This window comes from Thalassophryne amazonica, chromosome 14, assembly GCF_902500255.1.
Source record: "Thalassophryne amazonica chromosome 14, fThaAma1.1, whole genome shotgun sequence".
Classification (NCBI taxonomy): Eukaryota; Metazoa; Chordata; class Actinopteri; order Batrachoidiformes; family Batrachoididae; genus Thalassophryne; species Thalassophryne amazonica.
The window spans coordinates 8,996,835-9,014,781 of record NC_047116.1 but is presented as its reverse complement, the minus strand read 5'-3'; the positions used below and the strand labels follow the sequence as shown (position 1 = coordinate 9,014,781).

General features: G+C 41.9%; 1 protein-coding gene across 1 annotated transcript in view; it reads left to right on the top strand.

Moving 5' to 3' along the window:
• The window catches only part of LOC117525229 (5-hydroxytryptamine receptor 2A-like), a 74,899-nt gene that overhangs the window by 34,077 nt on the left and 22,875 nt on the right, over positions 1-17,947 (top strand). The window contains 1 exon segment of the mRNA XM_034187056.1: positions 4,295-4,495. Coding sequence (XP_034042947.1) covers positions 4,295-4,495 — 201 coding nt within the window.

Sequence of the window (17,947 nt, the reverse complement as noted above, 5' to 3'; positions counted from 1 at the left end):
AGGAGGCGGAGCCACATTAACATACTCATAGTCAATTTAAATTTTCCAACTAACCAAACCACCTGCACATTTCTGGAAGTGAGAGGAAGCCGGAGCACCCAGAGGGAACGCACTCAAACACGCAAAAAACCAGGTGGGACGCCATCCCATGACCTGACTGAGATGACAGTGTGAACCACTAAGCCACCGTGCCACCCGAACGCCTCAGAGAAGCCTGTCTTATAAGCAGATATCCTATTTTCTGACAGGAGACCATGTTCTCCATGTTTGGACTAAATCCCTCTGTATCCCTGAAGTTTTCCAGAGTGCAGTAACAGAGGAATAAAATCAACATCTTCCAGACTACTGTAACGTTTTCTGAGACAGCCCTCCTGTTGTGAGAAATGGTTTTCTCTCGCCGTACTTTTCATTCAGTAGCAAGTTAATGTCTGCATATTTAAGAGTTCAACATCGTCACTGTGGCAAGATCATCTCCCGAATGGGATGGTGAACGCGGAGAACACCTACATCCAGGGTCGATGCAAAGACACCTGCAAACTGGCTTGTTTAACGTGGGAATGTTATTGTACACCAACAAACACATGGTCCTCGACAGATACTATCCTGGACTCACGTCTGGGAAATCCCAGACAATTTTGAGGGAAAAAGTGAATTTAGTCCATTTTGGAATAAGGCTGTAACGTAACAAAACATGCTGTGAATACTTTCTGCATGCCACTCAAATTCAAATTTATTTATATAGCACATTTAAACACAGCTGCAGCTGACCAAAGTGCTTCACAATAACAGCAATACAAAAGTGTAAATATAAAGGTATATGCTGTATAAACTGTGCAGTACTGCAGCGTTGGGAAGCAAGAACAGCAAAGTGAGAAGGGATGGAGGCCAATATACGAAAAGACCAACACTACTGGGTTATTCAACAGTTATTAAGATAAAATGTAGCCAGATTCTGTGACTGCTGCATCGCCCAATTGTGAGGGAAATGATATCACCACGGTCCTTTGGGTCAAAGCTCAAATTCGCATCCCAATAACAATCAAACATAACCACAATCATCCAGCAACTTTTGTTGAGAACGGCTGAAAACCTTTTGGGTTCTTCTGCCAGCAACACAAACAAACACGGACGTTGATCACAGGATTTCCTTGCTGCGTTACGAGGAAACAGGAGGACAACGAAAATAGAAACGATCAGAAGCTCTCTTGTAAGAAGTCAGCGGTGACCTGGAGCTTTGGTGAGGAGGCCAAATATCTGTCAGCGACCATCGCCCTGGGTATGAGTCAAACATTCTGAAATAAGGGCCTGGATCAGGAGATGCTCACCTGTTGTGCAAATGGACACATGGATGGACAGTGGGTCCTCCTGCAGAGGCTGTTCTGTCTCATCCTTCATGTTCAGGGTGTGATCAGGACTAGCAGCAGCACCACAACCTCAAGCTGCAGCTGCCTGCTCACACCGACAGCTTGGATCCTCCACATGCACACCCTGCAGCATATGTTCACATTTCCATCCCACAAGATGTCACATAATTAGTCTCCGAACCTGCTCTTTCTGCAGGGATGCGCTTTGGTTTTCAGTTTGCTGCTCCTAGTTAATAATCCGTGCACATGTGGAACTTTAAACTGTCGGGAATGAACGAGCATCTTGGAATATCGTAAATTGTCATTTCCAGTGAGTGATTTCAGGACCAATATACAGTGAGATATTTTGGCTCCTGCAGCAGCGCGGCCGTCAGAGTGTGATGTTGGTGCGCCTCGTGCTCGTGCAGCTGCCTCATTCCCAAAGCTTCAGGAGGGAACCTTCAGTGTCCGTGTGGAGAAATGGAGCAGTAATCTCTGCAGAAATGTCAGTGAACATGGAGGTAATCCTCATCAGGACTTCACCTTTCACAGGAGGGTGATCTCACACGTCCACCATGAATGTCGTCTCCTCACACCGAAAAGATAATGCAGTAGTCTTTACCTTCAATAAGGAGATTGTCTTCTCAAACATCTCCTTGGAAGCAGGATTACACAAAAAGTAATCAAGCAAGTTTCTCTTGGAGGAGGTTTTAGTAAGGGGTCAAGTAAGAACCAGTCACAGTTTGGTACTGATCCAGATCGAGGCCTGGACAGAGGGAGGTACCTTGATCTTCTGTCAACATTGCAGGATGGTACTATTAGCGCCAAAGGTCAGAGGTCAACATCAGAGTCCAGGTCTTGGGCCTGCTTTAGGAGGTCCTGGGTTTCAAGCAAAATTAGACACATTTTAAGCCTTATTTTGGCAGCCAAGCAGATGCATGAAAGGAAAAGTCAGGAATACTTCATCCAGAATGTAACAAAAATAAATAACCCTTAATTCCGGAAAAATCCTGGAAATTCTCCTACCTGCAGAGTTCAGTAGTCAACATTAGAGTTCAAAGTTCTACAATCAATCAGGATCCAAAGGTGGACTTTTAGGATCAAAGCTTAGTAACTGGGATGAATAGCTGTGGTCTGCACTCCACTGAGGGCTCCTCTACACACCCACATATTCATTTATTTTAAAGGGACAATAAAATGATGCACTTAGTGTCTCAGCACAGATTCTGATATTACAGAGTGAACGCGTGCATGTGCCCACGTGCATGGCAGAGATGAAACATTTAGTTACATTATCAGTGCTGTTTGCTGGAAAGGTTTTATATTTTTAATGCTGCATAAACAAAATACTAATAAAGAAAGAGTTTATTAGTGACAAAACTGCAAAAATGAGAACAGATGTCTAATAGTTGTCTTTTTTTTTTCTTTTAGGCTTTTCCTCGCTGCCACAATAACGCCGTGCTGAGCCAAGCAGCTTCCACAAAACCTTTCTCAGCAGACACACTCTCAGAAGTCAGACTCTTTTTTTTTTTTTTTTTTTTTTTTTTTAGAAATTGAGAAAAAAAACTGAACATGCAGCAGCGTCTGTCGTCTGAGCTTCCGTAGAGTGAAGAGCAGACTCAGGAGGAAACGTGTCAGAGTCCGTTTGGTCAGATCTTAACATCATCGTGACAAGAAGGAACACTGAGGCCACAAACTGCGGAGCACTTTATCCTTCAGCAAACCTGATCTGCTCAGAGTCCTGCACAGCTTTTCAAGATTCATTTACATTTTAATTTGTGCAGCGTGACTTTTGGTCTTCTCAGATCATTTGGTTAGAAGATCACCGACCAGATGTCACAGACCTGTATAGCAACAGATGTCTGAAACAACCGTGCACTTTATGGTGAAGGCACCAAATTTTTCAGGAATTAATATAATAACAACAATATTTCCTGCCAAGCAAAATGTTTTTAAATGATGCCGCATATATTTAAGTAAATAAAGGGAAAATATTAAGCTTGGCATGGTATCTAAATTAGAGGACCTGGCCAAGGATAGGGAAGTGTGGGATGAGCTGCTTGGTCAGCTGCCACTGCAAAAGTGGCAGAAAATGAATAAAACATTCACACACACACACACACATATATATTTAAATTTTGATGTCTTGACTTGAACGCTCTTCATGATGATCTATAATTATTCTTTGTGTACTTTTATCTCATTTTATGTGCTGGTTCTTACTGCATTGCTGTGAATGAGTTTCTAGAATGCAGCGGGTTAGAACAGCATCAATACGTTTATCACCACGGTCACTACGCAATTATGTTTTTATGGGCTACAACCAGCAATGAATCCATAAAAACATCACAGCTGGTTTGTAAAAACTTTTATTGAATAATCCAATTAAAATAAATGTAGTGGACAACCGGCGAATGTGGACGCAAACAGAAACGACCCATAAAGATGAAGATTGTTTACTTTTGTCATTATAGGTCATCAACCAGCATGTTTGCGGACACAACAGAATAAAGTGATTATTTTGTGCACAATGTAATGCAGTCTTTATTTATCTGGTTCTACTTGTAAAAGTTACTACCTCAGCCAATAAAAAAGACACTCATGTGATCTGTTATCCCCCAAATTTTTCTAAAACAGTTGATGAAACCTGTCAGATGTTTACGACAGACTAAAATATACATCCTGCTTCCTCCAAATGTCCAGCCTCAGTGGAGGTACATACTGTGTGTTTTGTGATTTAAGGTGTTGTTCAGAAAATATTGAAGGAATTTAAGAAAGCTTTTCACACCTGGAGACACAAATATGAGATAGAACAAATGTGCCAAATGTGATTCTGAATCAACTACGTATTGTCTTCTGGCAGCACTTACAAAAGCTCATTTTATAAAACTAGAACTGACCATTTTTTGGAGGTGTTCTGCAAAACCTCACCATTCCATCTCATCCTACAGACTACGGCTGGCCCCTGCCCTCCGACCTTTGCCCTATCTGGATCTACCTGGATGTTCTGTTCTCCACAGCGTCCATCATGCACCTCTGTGCCATTTCTCTGGACCGATATATCGCCATACGCAACCCCATCCACCACAGCCGCTTCAACTCCCACACCAAGGCTCGCCTGAAGATCACGGCGGTGTGGACCATTTCTGTGGGTAAGAACAAACAAAAACAAGTGATTCAAACTCAATGCGAGCCACGCCCATGTTGCCCAGGTCAGCTGAACCAGGTTCTCAGTCATCATGCCGGTTTATGTGTACAAAGAAGGTCATTTATTTTATTGTTAACTGACTTTTTGTGAGATCAGGTGGCACTCCCGTTAGGACTTACAGAGCAGTTTTTATCTTTGTGGTCTAGTAAGATGGGCAGGAGTAGAAGCTTGGAGTCTGATGTCTTGTGCATTCTACCAGAGCCCATTAGGTCAGGTCTGGGATCACCCACCAGTCCCGCATCCACCACACTATAGAACAGTCCGTTTCTCAATGGCAAGCACCAAGGCAGACAACCAGCTTGTCTCCACTTTTTGAAAGTAACTATCTGCCACAGCCAGGTGGAATGTGGGCATCACCTTGGTCTTCTCCAGCCACTTTGGTCCTCAACACTGAGGCGCTGGTGTTCTGGATCACGCCCAAAGAAAAAAATGTCACAGCTGATGTTTCCTCACAATGCCCAAAGGGTACAAGTCCGACCCTGCTCATGAATACTTGACATGTACTTATCATCTGTCAATACTACCCCACATTACTGGATGTACTATAAGTAACTGAGCAAGCAGTAGCACAGTTCAGACATACTATGCCACTGCCATTTGATCCTCCTGTGATATTTACAGATGATGCATATGTGCATACCCACATATGCCACAACATTTTTTACTTTGCAACAGCAGGCTTTCAATGTTTTCATAAGTAAATTTGCATGCCCCTTGGATGCCACTATCATTTACATGCATGTTGGCTATCTTCTTTGAATTGTCCCAGAAAGGTCTTCTGCAGTTCCTGGGCTCCAGCTGCATCGTGGGCTAGCGTGTGTGGTCAGTTTATCTACTATAGTAGATCACCTGGGTACTATTAGAATTATGGGAAGCTGGGGGTTTTCCACCTCTGCTTGCTAGTGTGCTCTGTGAATTAATGGGACAACAAGATAAATGGGTCATATTGTGCAAAATATTTTTTTATTTACCTTTTACGTCAGACACAATGTCTATTCAAAAAATATCCTCCTCCATTTTATCCCACAGAAACAAATGGAGCGTGTGTGTTGTTGTTTGGTTGGGAGATGTAGGGAACCTTCTTGCACATGTGTGAAATTTTCAGCACCCACATAGCGCATCAGTCGCTAGCAGCCAGCCTTTGAGTGTACTGACCACCTGGCCGATTTTCATTGGCTATTTGCTAACGTGTCAATCAAATCAAATCATTTGGCAGCTGGTTTTGGTGCTGACAGAAAGTTCTGTAATGCCAGAAAATGTAATAACCCTGAAATTAAAGCTGACTGTTTGCTTCTGGAACAGATGTTCATTATTTGCTTTCAGGTGTTCATATTTTGTGTTCAACTGCAAAAAACTTCATTCACGGCATCCGTAGAAAAAAGTGAGCTGGAGTTCAGTCCGAGGTGCATGTGGACCAGAGGAGCCTCAGGACAAAGAAACTTTGACAGAGGTGCAGAGACAATCGGGTTCTGCTAATTGGTTTCCGTTTGTCTGGAATCTGGCCGGCCGGGTCAGCAGACCCAGAGGATCCGGAACCATAGCGACGGAGGTGGATTAAAGAAGAGATGAGCTCTGCACAGGAGCAGAGAAGAAAATATATTTTTCTCTTTAGTAATGAGTCATTGTTAGAGACTGCAGCTGTTTTTTCTCTTCTGTCCCGGCTGATTAGAGATTTGTTTGAACACTAAGTTAATTAAAATGAGAAATGGCAGAAAATCTGAGTTTGATATTTATCAGGAACCTTTTTTTTTGCCATCAGTGCTGCTTGTTTACAGCATAACTGAGTTATAAGGATTCTGGCTGATAAGGCTGAAAAGCGGCAGAGTGGGCGGAGTTACAGTTCATCCAAACGTACTGCATGAACACATGAGGCTGCAGTTTGAGGGATGAAGGAAGTACAGCCACAGTAGTTATTAGACACAGTGTGAAGAAACGATCTTAAGACAGTTTTTGTCTTCGTACTGTCTGTGTCAGTACTTATCCATGGATTCAGTCACATCAACCTAATGAGCGTCTATGATTCCACCAGACCAGGACTCCAGTCCATCACAGGTCCCTTCCCAAGCCTGTGCTGCTACTTGTTCACAGCTGGGTGGATTGGGACAATGCAGATTAGATGGATCTTATCTTATCCAAATACACAGTCAAACCAACAGATTGGTAGTCCAACTCCTCATCCCACTGAGCTACTAAAACCACCTAAAAACATAAGTTTTCACCCCAATGTTTTCAAAATGCAACAGTTTGAGTTCTGAACAAGATGAAAAGCACTTTTAAAAATGTTCTTCAGTACTGACTTCAGGATTTTTTTTTTTTTTCCCCCCAAATATTGCTGGGTGATTCCTAGACTACGGGCACTTATTATGTCCTTTGATCATATTGTATGAAAAACAGAAAAAAGGGGAAATTTCACACTTTTATAGTTATCTTTACAATGAAAGTGTGTTAAGAAATTTGTTCTAGTAGTCTATGATGACTTTTTCACCTTTTTTCAGCATCATTATATGCAAATATTGCCGTTTTGTGCTTGTCCCACACCCAGACTTTTGATCTTAATGATAAAAATGAATGGTAAAGAAACGTTTTTTTCTAATGTTTTAAAATATATCTGAATAAAATACCGTAAAATAATCAAAACATAATTGGGGTATTCAATGTCATACAACTGTTGTGATTTTTTTAAACAAAATGTAGTTGTCCCACACTATTGCCGGTAATTTCCACCACAACACTGTAATGTCCCTAAACAGTTTGTACACTCAACAAAAATATAATGCAACACTTTGGTTTTGCTCCCATTTTGTATGAGATGAACTCAAAGATCCTAAAACTTTTTCCACATACACAATATCACCATTTCCCTCAAATATTGTTCACAAACCAGTCGAAATCTGTGATAGTGAGCACTTCTCCTTTGCTGAGATAATCCATCCCACCTCACAGGTGTGCCATATCAAGATGCTGATTAGACACCATGATTAGTGCACAGGTGTGCCTTAGACTGCCCACAATAAAAGGCCACTCTGAAAGGTGCAGTTTTGTTTTATTGGGGGGGATACCAGTCAGTATCTGGTGTGACCACCATTTGCCTCATGCAGTGCAACACATCTCCTTCGCATCATCCGTGAAGAGAACACCTCTCCAACGTGCCAAACGCCAGCGAATGTGAGCATTTGCCCACTCAAGTCGTTACGACGACGAACTGGAGTCAGGTCGAGACCCCAATGAGGATGACGAGCATGCAGATTGAGCTTCCCTGAGACGGTTTCTGACAGTTTGTGCAGACATTCTTTGGTTATGCAAACCGATTGTTTCAGCAGCTGTCCGAGGTGGCTGGTCTCAGACGATCTTGGAGGTGAATATGCTGGATGTGGAGGTCCTGGGCTGGTGTGGTTACACGTGGTCTGCGGTTGTGAGGCTGGTTGGATGTACTGCCAAATTCTCTGAAACGCCTTTGGAGACGGCTTATGGTAGAGAATGAACATTCAATACACGAGCAACAGCTCTGGTTGACATTCCTGCTGTCAGCATGCCAATTGCACGCTCCCTCAAATCTTGCGACATCTGTGGCATTGTGCTGTGTGATAAAACTGCACCTTTCAGAGTGGCCTTTTATTGTGGGCAGTCTAAGGCACACCTGTGCACTAATCATGGTGTCTAATCAGCATCTTGATATGGCACACCTGTGAGGTGGATGGATTATCTCAGCAAAGGAGAAGTGCTCACTATCACAGATTTAGACTGGTTTGTGAACAATATTTGAGGGAAATGGTGATATTGTGTATGTGGAAAAAGTTTTAGATCTTTGAGTTTGTCTCATACAAAATGGGAGCAAAACCAAAAGTGTTGCGTTTATATTTTTGTTGAGTATATGAAAGATTGTTTGGGTAGTTTCTATGGAGATAAACAGTGACCATCAGAGCACATGTATATAGCGCCAAATCACAACAACAGTTGCCCCAAGGCACTTTATATTGTAAGGCAATGGTGTGGTGGAAATTACATTTACAAGGCCAACAGTGCCCGTAGTTAAAGAATCACCCTGCTACACTTTGTCCATATTGGACCTTGAAGTGGGTGCATATACATTTCTCATACCATTGCAAGCAATCTGCTTCCAGCGGGTGAAACCCCAACACACAGAGTCCTTGTTATCTCTGAAGGTAGAGGATGAACGTCTGTGGAGCAGCATTCATGCTGAAGTTAGTCTCAGCAGGATCTAGTGCCAGCTGCGTGCTGCTCAGTGACCAGAGTGGTCTGGAATGAGAACAGTCACACTCTGGAGGTAGTCATCCAGCACAAGAGTGGATATCCACAGGGCTTTGGATCTCCAGCAGGGTTGCCTTGTAATAATCACACTCTTGCTTAGCATCATTTTAATTGGTTGCTTGTACTCACAACATGATTGCTGCTGCAGCAATTTGTCATATGTAAATTCAAAAGTGTTCAACTTACCTGAAAGCCACAAAACACGTCTTTCAGAAACCTCCTCTTTGGCCTCTCTCATCTCCTCCTGCCTCGTGCCTCCATCATCAGCACCCTTCTCCCTATATACCCCAAGGTAAATGGACTGCATTTAAATTGTACTTTTCCATCTGTATCAGAAACTCAAAGCGCTTTACATTCACCCATTCATACACTGGCATCAGGGTGCTGCCATGCAAGGTGCTCACTACAACACCGGGGGTAACTTGAGATGATGGTTCTGTAGCGTTGTGATGTGGCACCAGCACCTTCTCTCAGATCACTCAATGAGAATATTAGGAAATGGCAACAATAAAACACAAGATCAGGTGCATAAAAACTGGAAAAGGAAGAATAAGTCTTGAAGAAACGGGAAGAAAATGTGACGTGTGTCAGAGTGATGTTGGCAAATCTCCTAGGAATGCAAAGATTTAATAATATAAGAGGTAATCAGTATTTCCTTATGAAATGAGAGAAAGTACAATCAGCACAAAGACAGGAAGAGTAAGTTTGCAGTTTAAGGAGGAAAAAAAGAAATAAAAAAAAAAAGACCATTATGGCAAATCAGTTTTGGACAAAAGCTGTTGAACATGTTCCAGTGAATGCGACAGAAATAAAGCTGATCCAAAATAACATTTAGAATATAAACTACTGCTGCCAAGACATGACTGGGGGGGGGGGGGGGGGGGTATATATATCACTTTCAGCCCAACTCAGCACCCTCGATGACCTTTCACGAACTGAACCCAACAAAAAGTGTCTGCTTCTTATAAAACCACTGTACTCCAGCTGAATAGCCCTAATGGTGGACATTAATGATGCAGGAGAAAGCTTCTTGCAGAACATTAATGGTGGTGGTTATTGTCATTATTTCAGTTCTGTTCAGTCTATTGAATGGGTCTTAGGGCCCTTCACACATAACACGAAAGATGCAGAAAACTGGGGAAAAAAAAAAAAAAAAAGAAAAACGCAAATGGGGAACCATGAACCATCGTGCTGCACGAACACACTGCGTGCAGCTGGGATGTGTTGCACCACATCCCACCGCTGATGTGGAGAAAAATAAAATAAAAAGTAGCTGTATAATTAGTGAATATCACTGGGTTGATATAAATAATAAAATAAAAGGGGATGCAATACAGAACCCCGCGGTTAAATAACAAATGCCACTCACGGGATTCGAACCTACAATTTACAAAAGCTCTGATTACCAGACAGAAACTTTAGCACTGTGCTACAATCACCGTCTCATAACAGGAGTGTAAAATGGCTAAAATCAACGAAGAAATAAATGTATTTTTTTTTAAAAGAGAAAAAAGCGCTGTGATAACTGACCAAACAGTGTTTGTTATGGCGTATTTCTGCTGATATGTGACTGAAAGTGGCATATTTGTCGCACTGTTGGCTTGTCCTGTGGTGCACTGCTCCCAGGACACGTGTCCTGTCAGATAGACATAATCAGATCACCTGCTGCGTGTCCACATGATCTGACGGTTCGTTTCAGCTGGGACAGCCTATCAATGTGCGCTCTCACCAGCCCGTTGCAAAAATGTCCAGGCTACACAGAACCATATTTTACGGTACGGCTGAGTCAGTTTGTGTTACTGTGTCAAACATAGAGGGCGCGCATGTTGCACTTCATAGATTTCATAATCGACGAGTTTGGCAACCTCACAGACACCAACATTTTGGACAGTAAATTCAGATAAGTGGATTAATGTTGAGTGTTTCCAGTGATGGAGTCTCCTGTGGGGCTGTACAGGCAGAAACACTCCAAAGTTTAACTTTGAGTTTTTGATGGATCAGATTTCCAAGAGCAGCTCTTCAGTTTAACAAAATAAATAAATAAACTGTACATTCTGATAGAACGTTGTGAATTCATGAGTTCCATCATATTCACACAATACTTCATTTTGCTTTTGCGGGATCACAAACGGGTTTTGACCAAACAAAACCTGTAAGTAAACTATTGATCTGTGATCAAGCTCACAAAATGATATACACTCAACAAAAATATAAATGCAACACTTTTGGTTTTGCTCCCATTTTGTATGAGATGAACTCAAAGATCTAAAACTTTTCCCACATACACAATATCACCATTTCCCTCAAATATTGTTCACAAACCAGTCTAAATCTGTGATAGTGAGAACTTCTCCTTTGCTGAGATAATCCGTCCCACCTCACAGGTGTGCCATATCAAGATGCTGATTAGACACCATGATTAGTGCACAGGTGTGCCTTAGACTGTCCACAATAAAAGGCCACTCTGAAAGGTGCAGTTTTATCACACAGCACAATGCCACAGATGTCGCAAGATTTGAGGGAGCATGCAATTGGCATGCTGACAGCAGGAATGTCAACCAGAGCTGTTGCTCGTGTATTGAATGTTCATTTCTCTACCATAAGCCGTCTCCAAAGGCGTTTCAGAGAATCTGGCAGTACATCCAACCAGCCTCACAACCGCAGACCACATGTAACCACACCAGCCCAGGACCTCCACATCCAGCATGTTCATCTCCAAGATCGTCTGAGACCAGCCACTCAGACAGCTGCTGAAACAATCGGTTTGCATAACCAAAGAATTTCTGCACAAACTGTCAGAAACCGTCTCAGGGAAGCTCATCTGCATGCTCATCGTCCTCATCGGGGTCTCGACCTGACTCCAGTTCATCGTCGTAACCAACTTGAGTGGGCAAATGCTCACATTCGCTGGCGTTTGGCACGTTGGAGAGGTGTTCTCTTCACGGATGAATCCCGGTTCACACTGTTCAGGGCAGATGGCAGACAGCGTGTGTGGCGTCGTGTGGGTGAGCGGTTTTCTGATGTCAATGTTGTGGATCGAGTGGCCCGTGGTGGCGGTGGGGTTATGGTATGGGCAGGCGTCTGTTATGGACGAAGAACACAGGTGCATTTTATTGAGGGCATTTTGAATGCACAGAGATACCGTGACGAGATCCTGAGGCCCATTGTTGTGCCATACATCCAAGAACAGCACCTCATGTTGCAGCAGGATAATGCACGGCCCCATGTTGCAAGGATCTGTACACAATTCTTGGAAGCTGAAAATGTCCCAGTTCTTGCATGGCCTGCATACTCACCGGACATGTCACCCATTCAGCATGTTTGGGATGCTCTGGACTGGCGTATACGACAGCGTGTACCTGTTCCTGCCAATATCCAGCAACTTCGCACAGCCACTGAAGAGGAGTGGACCAACATTCCACAGGCCACAATTGACAACCTGATCAACTCTATGCGAAGGAGATGTGTTGCACTGTATGAGGCAAATGGTGGTCACACCAGATACTGACTGGTATCCCCCCCAATAAAACAAAACTGCACCTTTCAGAGTGGCCTTTATTGTGGGCAGTCTAAGGCACACCTGTGCACTAATCATGGTGTCTAATCAGCATCTTGATATGGCACACCTGTGAGGTGGGATGGATTATCTCAGCAAAGGAGAAGTGCTCACTATCACAGATTTAGACTGGTTTGTGAACAATATTTGAGGGAAATGGTGATATTGTGTATGTGGAAAAAGTTTTAGATCTTTGAGTTCATCTCATACAAAATGGGAGCAAAACCAAAAGTGTTGCGTTTATATTTTTGTTGAGTGTATGTCTCCCCCCCCACGCCACACTGAGAAAATGTCAGAATAATTACGTTCTTTCAGCTTCAACTTCATGCTCGTGGTCGTCACAGAGAATCAGATATAAATTCACATGCACGTCCTTCTTGAACAGCTCCACTTTACATGGAGAATAGGTACAGCTGGTGTTGAACCATCAACCATCTGCTTTGGAACCAAACGCACTGACCAATTTTGGATGTTTTGTGACCAACTCAACCCCGGAGAGCATGCACACTGGTGTCATGCCCAGACAGACAACTGGTCCATCCCCACATCTCTAAAATAGCCATCTTTGTGCTGCAGCCAGGTGAAACGTGGCCGTCCCCTTGGCCTTCTGCAGCCACTAGAGTCCAACACTCCGCCACCTCATGGCCAAAATGTCGACGCCGATATCTTCAACATCTGTTATGATGAAAGCCACAAATTTAAAAAATGAAGTCCTTCTTCACTTCCTCACATGGGGTGTTGCACTCGTGTGAAGGAGTTGTACTTATTAAGTCGATATTATATGACATCAATTAAAACACAAAAGTCCAATTATCTCTGAAAACGTCCAACCACAATCATTTTCCTTGATATTTGAGCTCCCGCTGGGTAAAGGTTCTCGGAGGAGTTGTGCTTATGCCAGATTATGAAACCCAGTGTAGTGGTAAAAAACTACTATGAATACACAGTTGAGAAGCAATATTATGATAATTAGACACAAGAAGACCCATTATAAAGAGTCTGATATCAGTTCTTCAGTCCCGGAGGGGTGCAGAAATAAAGTATGTTAAACAAACAGCTCCCGGCAGCTATGAATGACTGAAGTCAGCCTTCCTCCACGGCGTTGTCTCGTCTAAACCTTATTTACAAAAAAACAAAGGGCCTAATTTCTGCGGTGAGAGTTGTCAGCTATGGGTAATGCCTCTGTGGCCCTGAGGTCTGTGTTCACTTCCTGTTGCCTTCACTTCATTAGCGCCGGCGTTCCGCACTGTGGCTGCTAATGACCGAGTCGTGCCGGAGCTGCAGATCGTTTAGCCTTCCTTCCTACTCCAGATCCAAAGCACGATAGCTGGATCTGCTCATCGCTTACGTTCTCCTCCCGTTAATTAACCTGTTACATCATTTAACTGAGATCCAGTTACTTCCGGACACAGTTGTTAATGTTTCTCCATTTTATGCAGCTCCTCCGCAGTCTAAATAAGCAAACATGATGTTATGACTTCTGCACAATGTTTTCCGTTTCCTCACACACTTATTAACTGAGTCGACTGACTGTGTTCAGGTCTTTTTCAGGGTGCACGATAGGCGTGCCCCCCCCCCCCCCCCCCCGCCACCCCACGTATCAAACGAGATGGTGTCTACAGTCAGCCGACAATTTTAGCACTTCAGACAACTCACCTTTAAAGCCTTTTTACTGCAGCAGAACATACTTTGAGTTTGGCATCTAGGCTCCAACCTCGTCACTCCCTGCAGATCTTTACTTGTGATATTTGGAAGTGATTAGATACACATTTCCCCAATCAGGGTCCACAGGTGGAGGTGGGGCTGAGCAGCAGCAGTGACGTAGATGCAGCAGTGGCAACGTTTGACAGGCCAGGGGAGGGGCTGGGAAATTTGCATCTTAAGTAGCCCGGCGGGAGCATTTAGTGACTGAATGTAGAGGGAGTGTTTCACTGGGAGGTATGTCGTTACTATGTGGAGTGAGGCACGTCTGTGTACACGCAGTGTGCATGGTTTCAGTGCAGAAGGCTCCTGGTTCAAACCTCACCCCTGCCACATTTCCGAGGTCCACGTCAGATCTGCTGTGGTGACCCAGCATGAAAAGAAGGGAGCAGACTTACTTGTAGGTATATATACACAGAGCAGTTCGAGTTGTCTGCCTGAACTTGCTCACACACGGCATTTATGAGTTTGATGACCCCCAACCACCACTGCCACCAAAGAAAAATCATGGACGCATTATTATGAAAAGGAGCCGAAATGAAGGGGAGATGGAACCAAACCGCAGAAAGTCAGACAACAGATACTGCTTTATAAAAGGGACAAATAATCAGTGCCACATGAAATAGAATCCACCAATCAAACGACATGGATCCATTTAGGCCACACCCATAATGGATATTTACCAACAGTGGAGAATAATATAGTCACGTTATTAATGCAGAAAATGTGCATCAGTCCCGGGAACTAGAAGTCTGAAATGAAACTGCCTCTGTTATATTCAGATGACACATTCTGCAGAGTTTAGTATTCAGGTAAGAACTACCAAATTCTTATTTCTCATCTTCTGGGATTTTTTTTATTCCAACAGTGTTGCTTTTGGGCTGCAACGACTGAGAGGACAGATTTTGTTCTTTTCTTCAAAGTCGATAAGAAATGACAGAGACATTATGGTTTGATGATGTAACATCAAATATTCAGATGAGCACTTCCCCTCTGGTATAGAGTTTATTTATGCATGCAGCGATATTTACACACGTGTGAACAGAAACAGTGAGAAAAGTAGAAGCTGGTTGTCAGAGTATGTTAATTCACATGTTTCCATATCAAGAATATTTTATTTTTCTTTCCGGCAGACTTTGCAGCTGTCGGAGAATTTCTCCCTTCTGAATTTCAAATATTAAAAGGGAAGGAAAAATATTTCTAAAGATGCAACACTGTTGTGAGCTCTGCAGACACTAGTTTCAATGCAGTTTGATAAAAACAAACTAATTAAGAGAATTTGAGTTTTCTCTGGATGCTAAACCTTCATGTTAAACATTTTACAAAGACTATGTTCAATAAATAATAAATAAAAATACAGTAATAGTTAATGAGCTCCTGCATGGAGAATGTCAGCTTGCAAATGCCAGATTTTAAACATGTTCATGCTGAACTTTTAAAAATGTTCTTTTTTGTTATTACCGGTGTTTAAAAAAAGCCCACTCATCTACTGCGTGACATGCAGTAAAGACATACATCCACAAGTATGACAAAGACATTGCTATAGTTTTGTAACTAAACAAATTCAAAGAGCATATAATGATGATAAAGTGATTGGATATTGATCAATTATGAGGCAAGAGATCAATCCAAAAATCTACTTTGTTTTGCTGGACAGATCTACAGCACAATGTATGCAGCAGATGAAGAACAATTTAAGTAGAAGGGCAGTTAGAGCACTGCCACCCTCTGGGAGAATTAGGAAGCTGTGTGTTTCAAACTGCACGTAGAGCTTGAGTTAATCCAAAGGTAAACCAAAGTTGTGAACAGTAATTTTTCTTATACTATGCATATTAATGTCTTATTAATTCATTCATACTACTCATGAATTAATGAGTACCACTGCTGTGAACATGGCAACACCCAGACATAGGCTTCATAGCCGTCACACAGGCTTTGTACAGTACATGTACACTACAGCTGAAACTAATCGAATTAATCGATTAAAATCGATTATTAAAATAGTTGTCAACTAATTTAGTCTTCGATTAGTTGCTTAATAATTGTTTTACCACAAATGTTTCGTTTGTTCCATATAATCAACCGAGCTTTGCTTTGAATCTTGGTTTCATTTGTTTTATTTCGCTTTATCTTAATTTTTCCCCACTAAAACCCTAAAGAGCATATGTCTGTGAGGAATATTTACCTTTTTATTTTAAACTGACCTGTTATGGTCTTCTGAAACAGTTGATAGATGTATTTTATGCTAATGCTGATGCTAACATGTTAGCATGTCTATGGCATTTTCAATGTTAAAGTTAGCATTAAGCTGCTGGCATTTCAGCATGTTTGTGCATTTATTTTCTGTATAATAATTAATGGCTCAGCGTTTATTCCACAGCTCAGCATTTATTTTTATTTATATATTAATAATAATAGCAACAATAGTAGTAGTATAATAACTAATAATGCTACAATACAATTTTAGAGAAAGAGACATGAGTCACATGTGTCATTGTGAAATGACCACAGTTTACACGTTATACAGAGAATGTTGCACATATAATGAGTCAGGCTACAGTTTTTGATTTAGGTTTTATGTTTAACTGGTTATGCTAATTGCTCACATATATTTTATAACATTTATATGTTTCAATGTTGTTTTATGGCAACTCAGCACTTTGATAAAGCAATGCCATTTGAAATAATTATGTTTGTTCTTTATTATAAACTGTTTTATTCTTTATTATTTTATATTTCAACAGCCAAGGGACATTTGACTATTTGTTGATTTTCAAGTATTTTAAGTTTTCAAATAATGTTCTGTTGTTAAATAAAGTGATGGAAGGAGATAAAAATTGTTTCCCTGGCACATTTTTAAAAATTTTAAAAAGATTTATCGAAGACCCAAATAATCGTTTGTTGCAGCCTTAATGTACCCAGTCTACAACCTCACCTCATTCATATTATATATGTATATATATATATATATATATAGTCCGATATCAAATCTATCATTTTGTCTAAAATTCTGGAAAAGGTGGTTTCACAGCAGCTCATTTACTACGTTCCTGAGAAGAATAATCTTTTTGAGCCACTACAGTCTGCTTTTAGAAAATATCATTCCACAGAGACGGGTCTCACTAAAGTGGTGAATGATCTTCTGCTTGCAGTGGATTCAGACACCACTACGGTTCTGGTGCTGTTAGATCTCAGTGCTGCATTTGATACCGTGGATCATCATATTCTACTCGATAGGCTGGAGATTCATTTTGGGATTACTGGGAGTGCCCTTGCATGGTTGACGTCACACCCGACCAGTCGTTCTACCTCTGTTTTGTACAGTAACACTACCTCTAACCTTAGTGTCATGAAATTTGGGGTTCCACTTAGGCCCCCTGCGTTTTTCCCTTTATATAGCAGCCCTTGGGCACATATTGGGGCGTTTTGGGATTACCTTTCACTGCTATGCTGATGATACTCAGTTATACGTGTCGATAACTGCTGGTAATCTCATCCACATAAAATCCTTAGAAGATTGCCTTGCGTCAGTGAAAAGCTGGATGTCTAGCAACTTCCTACTTTTAAACTCTGATAAGACTGAAATGATGGTTCTTGGTCCAGTGAGACATCGGCATCAATTTGACCAGCTAACACTTAGCCTAGGCTCGTGTGTCCTACATCACACTGACAAAGTGAGGAACCTTGAGGTCATTTTTGATCCTACGTTGTCCTTTGACCTCCACATTAGAGATATTACGAGGACTGCTTTCTTCCACCCACGAAATATAGCAGAGATTCGTCCCATCCTGTCTATGGCTGATGCTGAGACCCTGATCCATGCATTTATCTCTTCTATATTGGACTACTGCAATGTTCTATTTTCTGGTT